Below are 8,121 nucleotides of genomic sequence, written 5' to 3'. Positions count from 1 at the left end.
TCCTGTTCCCACCTTGTGGGGCTCCAATCAGTTCTGATATACTGCTAAATAAAGAAACAGGAAATCCAATCATTCCTGTCTCACCACTTTCATCCTCATCTCCCACTCATCCAAGTGCACTTTGGCTCTAGCCACCCTGGGTGACCAGCTGTTATACAAACTTATTTTGTACTTTCACCCCTCTGGACCTTTTCTGATGCTGATGCCTCAACCAGGAGTGCCCTTATAAATGCTTCCCATCCTATTCATCACTTAAAGGTATGTGCCCCCCATCGATTCATCACTTAAAGGCATGTGCCCCCCATCAAAGACACCTCAGCCTAAGCTGTAATTCATTGCTTACTCCTTCTTCTGTGTTTGTACCATATGTTAATTGACACTCCATTAGAGCACTTATTTTCATCTACTTTATGTAAGAGTCATTTTTAACAAATAGAGCTAAACATTCTTTGAAGGGCAGATAGTGTGAGAGAAAGTACTTATGCTTGAGACTCTGACAGACCTGGGTTCAAATACCGGTTTCTTCTACTTGTTGCTACCTGACTTTGGACAGGTAAATTCACTTCTCTGACCCAGTTTCCTCATCTGTAAAATGAGGACCATTAAGAGTAGCTACCTCATAGCTAGGATTGAGTGATTTAATATGGGTAAAGTGAAAGTCCCAGAAACAGTGCCTAGTACATAGTAAGTGCTCCATAAGGGTTAGCTCTCATTATTATTACCATTGTTTGAGACTACCCCAGAGTGTAAGCTACACATAGAAAAGGATAATCATTATGTTCGTCCTCTGGTGTACCCCTAGTACCTAGCACTGTGCCTGGCATGTGGCATGTACTCAAGAAATACCTGTTGAATGGGTGGATGAATTAATGAATCCGTAAAATAATTCTCATCATTAGTATCCTTCTCCTCCTCTCTGAATCCTCTACTGCCTATTAGCCTGGTGCTTTATACCTCACAGAAAAACTTCAAGCGGAGTGTGGAGCGTCATTGAACATCCCCCATCTCTCGCCCCCTTTGCTTTACCTCTGTTATCCCCTTTCTTGAATTCTCTTCTCCAACAAGTTTGAGTCCAGCAGCAATCACTTCAACCAGCCTCGCCTGCCTCGCAGAGGTAGGGGGCAGGAGTAGGGGACTGGGAGCGGGGCGTGGTCACCACGTCACAGAACCTGACTGCGCCTGCGTAGGCTGCGGCAAAGCTAAACGCTCTGAGGCTTGCGGTCATTACTAGCTGGTATTTGTGACGAAAGATTGCTCCTCTCACCAGCTCTCACTCCTGATCCACCCAACTCCCGGGTCTCTGGCTTTGGCTTTGTGCCGAGGCGCCGACACATCTACTATCCTCTCTTCGACAGATCGCTGACCTCCCCGTTTTCGCTCCTGTCTCCTGGAACTATGTCTCTGGTAAGCCAGAATGCGCGCCACAGCAGCTCAGAGACCATTGCAGATTACAGCGATGGCTGGGGTGAGATGCGGGCTACTAAGGCCTCCAGGCCCCCCACCTCCATGCTAGTTCCCGATGCCCCCCAAGGCCATCAAACGCCAGTCGACACTCAGGGTGCCAGCGCTTCCCAGGCTACGCAGGACCCGAATGACCTCGAGGTCCTTATAGACGAGCAGTCCCGACGCTTGGGGGCGCTCAGGGTCCACGACCCTTTAGAAGACAGGTCGATTGCTTTGGTGAATTTCATGCGCATGAAAAGCCAAACCGAGGGATCTATCCAGCAGACAGAGATGCTGGAGTTCCTCAGAGAATACTCAGATCAGTTTCCTGAGATCCTCAGACGAGCCTCAGCCCACCTGGATCAGGTCTTTGGGTTGAACCTGAGGGTTCTTGATCCCCAGGCTGACACCTACAACCTAATCAGCAAACGGGGTCTCCAGACCACTGATCGGATAGCAGAATCCCTGGATATGCAAAGGGCAGGTCTCCTGGCCCTGGTCCTAGGCCACATTCTCCTGAATGGCAACCGGGCAAGAGAGGCCTCCATTTGGGACCTGCTACTAAAAGTTGACGTGTTGGATGAGCCCCAGAGGATCAACAACCTCTTTGGGAACACAAGGAACCTCCTCACTACTGACTTTGTGCGCATGCGGTTCTTGGAGTACTGGCCAGTGTATGGCACTAATCCCCTCGAATTTGAGTTCTTGTGGGGCTCTAGAGCCCACAGGGAAATCACAAAGATGGAAGCCCTGAAGTTCGTGGCAGAGGCCCATGATGAAGAACCCTGGAGCTGGCCAGAAGAATATAACAAGGCCCTGGAAGCTGACAAGGCCAAAGAAAGAAGCCAGGCTGCTGGCTTGGAGTTCTGGTCAGAGGACACTATGAATGATAAGGCAAATGATTTGGTCCAGTTGACCATTAATGTCACTGAGGAGTTGCTGCCTATACATCAGGATGAGCTATTGGCTCACACTGGCAAAGAATTTGAGGATGTGTTCCCAAATATCCTTAGTCGAGCTACTCTAATCCTTGATCTGTTCTATGGGTTCTCTCTGATTGAGGTTGATACCAGTGAGCACATCTACCTCCTTGTCCAGCAACCAGAATCAGAAGAAGAGCAAATGATGCTAGAAAGCCTGGGGAGACCCACTCAAGAATATGTGATGCCAATCCTGGGTTTGATCTTCCTGATGGGCAACCGTGTCAAAGAGGCCAATGTCTGGAACTTGCTTCGGAGATTTGGTGTGGATGTAGGGAGAAAGCATGCCATCACCTGCAAGCTTATGAGACAGCGCTACTTGGAATGCAGGCCACTGTCCTACTCTAATCCAGTTGAATATGAGCTTCTATGGGGTCCTCGAGCTCACCTTGAAACCACCAAAATGAAAGCCTTGGAGTACATGGCCAGGGTCTACAGAAAGCGACCACAGGACTGGCCAGAGCAATATAGGGAGGCTGTTGAAGATGAGGAGGCCAGAGCCAGATCTGAGGCAACTGCCATGTTCTTCTTTGGCCCCATGTGAAGTCTGGGGAAAATGTATCACTTCAGTTGGATGGCATCAGTTAAAGGGGCCCTGGGTAAATGGGTACTGGGGCCCTAAATCAGAAGTCAGGCAGGGTTAGGGTGGGAAGTACACATTGTGCTTACTATTTGTGTTTCATTTCTAATAATATTTCTTTCCTCTTAATATACCCCTGAATTAGGTTCGTAATCAGTATTTATAAATGAAATTGCTCATTTGCCATCCCTGTCTTGTTTCAGTATAAAAGTTCAAATAGCTGTGTAAAATGTATTGGTAATATTTACATCTTTCTATGATGTGGAAGAGAATATAAAGTTGTTCCTTAACTGTTTGAAATAATGAGTAAAATGGTCTGGTACAGGAGTTAAGTAACAACAGTAACAACACACACACAACAAAAACAAACACAAAATCACTGATCTGTGAATGCCCTCTCTTTGTGTCTACTGTTGTGTAAAACAAAAACAAAAAGACTGGTATTTAACTGTATTTACTTTGCTGTTCTAGAGTGTAGTGAAAAATAAAAGCATAATGAGTTAGACCCCATGCTTAAGCACTCTTATTCAGCAAACATATATTAAGCACATGCCATGCTCTGAGCACAGTGCTTTGTGCTGGGAATATAAGGGTGAAGAAGACCCAGCTGAGTCCCAAGGCTTAAAGGGGAGGGGCCGTGGAAATAAACCAGCAATTGAATTGTTGCTGTGGCAAGTGGTATAATAGAGTCCAGAGTGCTTTCAGAGTCCAGAGGAGTAACTCCTGACTAAACTTTAGGTACTGGGAGGGGACGGTGGAGAAGGTAATGGGGTACAAGAAGGGCTGGGGAAGGGTCAGGGCTGTCAAGCAAAGGATGAGTGGAGGAGTGGTCAGGGGTGGTGGTAGGGGAGGATGAGGTGGTATGGAGGGCTGGGGACAAGGTATCTTTTAGTGACTTCTATTGTGAGACCTGAGGCTAGGGAGAGGGAAGGAGGTCAGGGCAGTATGTAAAACGCCTTCAGGGGATTTAAAAGTAGCGCAGAAAAACAATGGTGAGCTCAAGTGGGGGAGTGGGAGAGAGAAGCCTGTGGCAGAGATAACAAAGGCCCATATCCTTAGAGACTGGGTCTTAGGAATCAACAATGGTTCTCTTGAAGGCAGCTGGTCTTGGATCTTGGGTCAGACCAAACAATCCACCTGGAGAAGCTCTCTGCAAAGCAGCCTCGGCCAGCGCAGTTTATTTCTGCACCCAAGCTGTTAAGGTGAGAGTATTTTGGCTCTCTTCATCCTGATTCCTCTCGCATCTTCTAACCCTGCTCGCAGGTCTCCCCAAGTCTTCCTTAGAGAGCCGGCAAGTAACAATTCCTGTAAGGGAGCCCTGGCTCAGTAATGGATATTATATGGAAAGTCATCTATGACCAGGGGTGGGAGGTGGGGGCAGCTGCCTACCAGTGGTGTAGGTTTTATGCTTCCTTACCTCCTGGCACCCACAAGATTTCTGCCCTTTCACCTATTTAATCACTAGGGACTACCCCCAACTTCCACCTCCTACCATATGGGAGAGTTAGAAGACTTTCCTCACATTTTCGTCAGCTTCAGGAACAGAACGACACAGTCGTCTCGCCGGAGGAGGGGACAGGACGAGGGGAGATATACCCTTTTGGCCCCCAAGTCCCGTCGCTGTGCAGAACGCAAATTAGAGCTGCCTGCTTGGGGAAGCCACTGCGCAGGTGCACTCCGCGGTTGCCCGGGAGACACAGCCCCCACTATGTCTCAGTGATCTCCCCTGTCGCAGCATTGCGAGGAAAACTGAACGCTAAGGGCGGGATTTCCGGTGACAAGAAAATGAGTAACTGGAGAGCCTGAGCTAAAGGGGTTCTGGAAAATGGGATGGGGATGGAGTTGTGTGGCAGGAGAGGAGCCAGCTCAAAATCGGGGACTTGAGGCAGGGTCCTGCCTATGCACTAAACTGAGAGCCTCTCCAACCTCCTTCAACCCTTAATGTGTGCATGCTTGTGGGGCAGGGGAGGAGGGGCAAGAGATTAAGGTGCCAGGTTTTTCTTGCTCTGATTTTTTGGATTAGTGCAATTTCTGGATCCTCAAGCACATCAGCTCTTCTCGGCGCACCAGTAGAGAGCAACTTGCCAAAGGGAAGGTGTAGCATCTGGAACAACAATAAGGTAAAGCTGCCAACTTTTTTAGTATTAAATTTGTGCCAGGCACTATGCTGGGTTCTTCACCTCCGTTAGCTCTAATCTTTCCACCAGGTCTCCAAGAAGCGTTTTCATAGTCCCACTTGACACTATAGGAAACTGAGGCTTAAGTAATATGCCCAAGGTCACATAGCCAGTCAATGAGAGCTGGAATTGGAGTCTAAGACTGCCTCTGGCTACGATTCACACTCTTTCTAGTGCAGTGCATCAGAGGCCCCCTCCAGCTTGTGCTATGTTCTCACTCGAATTTGTTGACTCTCAAGAAATACAAGAAGGGGCTTTAATGCCAGGATGGGAAGGGCAAGACCATAGCCCTCTAAAGGAGGGTGAAAGTGAGGCTGAAATTTCTCCAGGCTCTTCCTTGTTCCATCTCTTGGGCTTCATGAGAACTATCTAGGTATAGAATATGCATTTCTGTTCAATCTCCTTACTCTGTCCTATGAATCTTCCCCAGTTTGCCCTCTTCCTGCAAGCCTCCAGCTTTACCTGCTGGCTTTCACCCAGGGAGAGTCAAACATCACAATTTCTGGACCTCCAGAAGTGTTCGGCAATGTTTTTTGCAATACTGAAAGAACAATGACCTGACAGAGCTCCTGCCTTGCCCAGGGGAGCTCAAGATGCAAAAACAGAAGTGGTAAATAGCCCCAGTGTCACAGATACCTCATGAAGTTTCCTAGAATTGACAAAGATGAGACTTGGGCAGAGCACATGCCTATGGTGAGGGAAAGGGTGTAGTCTCTCTTTGACTACAGCTATTCCTTTGAAGGCCATGGGAGGCTTGGCTACTCTCCTTTCTTCACGCACCAAATTAGAATCACCACTCCCTAGGAGAAACACTTAGGGGTGGAAGTGGGTATCTGGTAAACAAGACCTACAAAGGATGCTGCATGAATTACTCAAATGTACAATCACCGTTAAGCCTTTAGAACAGTGGACCAAATATCCTTCTTATCTGTGTGAATTAATTTGAATGGTGCAAATGGTACATTCTGAGTTCATTTGCAGACTCTTTGGGCCATCAATACCCACCAAATATTGAAGTTTTAGCCAAGTTGGGGCTTGCAGAATGAGTATTGGTTATATATGGGTTCATCAACCTGTATATACAATGCCATTTAGAGTCTTCTTTGATCTATGATTGGGATCCTTCCTGAGGAGAAAATGTTGAGAATACATTCATTTTCAGTTGCTGAGGCTCAGGAGTGCCCTCTTTTGGAGAATATGGTTGGTTAGAGAAGGCTTTTCCTGCCTTTCTCTCTGTCAGCTTCTGTACACTCTCTCAAGCCATCACAAATAAACACTACAATCCAATGAAAAGCTGAGCTGGACTGGCAAATGTGGACTTCAAGGCGATCCTCCCAGCCCCAAGATTGCTGCCCCTAAACCCTCTGACACCAACAATCTACGCTAGCCTGTAAGCACCCTTCAGGTTCAGACAAGGACTGCACAATCTCCTCCCTTCCTAGAGGGGATCTCCAGACAGTGAGATTTCTCACTCAACAGAGGTTTTCTTTCCCCTCATTGAGTACTCAGCAATGTCTTAAGGAATTCTTTGCAGGTGGGGTTTGAGGCTAGTTGCAAATAAAGTTGGAAAGGAATTATCAGAGTGGGCCCTGCTTCCTGAGACATTTTTATTCTAGTCCCCATATGAATTCACTAAGCACATGATAAGAGGTGGACAGTATATCAGAATGGTTATGAACTCTGGATCTGGACAATGCTGGCTCTGTCTCTTCCTAGCTGTGTGACCTTGGGCAGGTTACTAAACATCTCTTTCTAGACCACTTAAAGCTGTTTTCAAGAAATTGATAGAAAAGCCCTGGGTCACATATTTACTATTTGATAATGTCAGAACTATAACCCCGGCCAATTGTATCTTAGTCTAGCATTATTTCCATCCTACACTGCTGATTTTAAGACTGCTACTTGTCAACACCTTGGTAGCTGAGTTCAAATGAATACTGGGTTCTTATAATTAATAATATTTGTTTTCTTTGGTAAATATTAGCCCCAGGTAGTTATGAGTTAGTGAGGTTTAGCTGCATTAATAATACATTCTTTGCAGACACCCATCTACAAGACACTTTTCTAGGAGCTTATGGGTGGTCTCTTTAAGAAGACCTCAGTGGACTACAAGGAATCACCTGCTTTATATACCACTCAGGGAGTTCCAAAGAGTAAGGATGAGTTCCCTGATAAGGAGGCAGGGTGAGGAAGGAAGTTGGGAGCTGAAGCCTAAGGTCTGAGCAGCCTGTCTCAAATTGCCTTTTTCCTGAGAGCACTTGGTTTGGCATGGACTGGTCAGGGTAGGGTCTCTGTCTTCTGAGTGTCTACTTCCCTTGAAATATAGAAGAGAAGGAGGATGAAGAAAGGAAGGGCACAAGAATGGTCATTGCTTCTGAAGCTGCCCTCTGCTCTGAAACCTCAACCTGCTTGGACCTCAGCTCAGAGAAGCTTCCCTGCTGGTGAGGGCTGCAGGCAATAGGGTGCCCTAGGATGGCCCCAGCTTGTATTGCTCTCGTTCTTCAAGACAAAGAGGACTGCTGTCCTGGGAGAAAATGTTCATTATTCCAAATGGTGAAGGAGACCACTCTGAGATCCAACTGTGGAAGCCTGGTGTGGAGAGCTAGTTGCACACAGGGCTGCTCTCCTGTCTCTGGATTAGGGGGTGAGGGTTGCAAGGCCTAGGAGGGAAGAAGTAAGGAGAGGGAGGTTTGGCACAACTGTTAACCATTTAGATAATGTCTCCTTCACACAAATATGCTCATGGACATCCTCATAGTTCCTAACAGGGAAGAAGGACAGTAGTAACCAGAGACATGCTAAGTGAAGACAAGTCAATCACCAGCTCTGACAGGAAGCAAACTGGCCCCTGAGGTCAATGGCAGGGCCAAAGCCTCTGGTATAGATGGCCTTCATTGCCAATCCCACCCACAAGGAGCCAGACCCAGTTCATCCCAATCCT

The 8,121-nt window shown here is 47.2% G+C and overlaps 1 protein-coding gene across 1 annotated transcript; it reads left to right on the top strand.

The window, feature by feature from the left end:
• Positions 1 to 1,229: 1,229 nt before the first annotated feature.
• On the top strand, positions 1,230 to 3,493 carry MAGEE2 (MAGE family member E2). The gene has a single exon (XM_058535234.1). It carries the CDS (start codon positions 1,396 to 1,398, stop codon positions 2,965 to 2,967), a length of 1,572 nt encoding a protein of 523 aa, XP_058391217.1. The 5' UTR covers positions 1,230 to 1,395; the 3' UTR covers positions 2,968 to 3,493.
• The last annotated feature ends 4,628 nt before the right edge of the window (positions 3,494 to 8,121 follow it).

The sequence above is a fragment of the Diceros bicornis genome, chromosome X (genome assembly GCF_020826845.1).
Source record: "Diceros bicornis minor isolate mBicDic1 chromosome X, mDicBic1.mat.cur, whole genome shotgun sequence".
NCBI lineage: Eukaryota > Metazoa > Chordata > Mammalia > Perissodactyla > Rhinocerotidae > Diceros > Diceros bicornis.
Note: the sequence above shows the minus strand (reverse complement) of the source record. Positions and strands in the feature narration are given on the sequence as shown.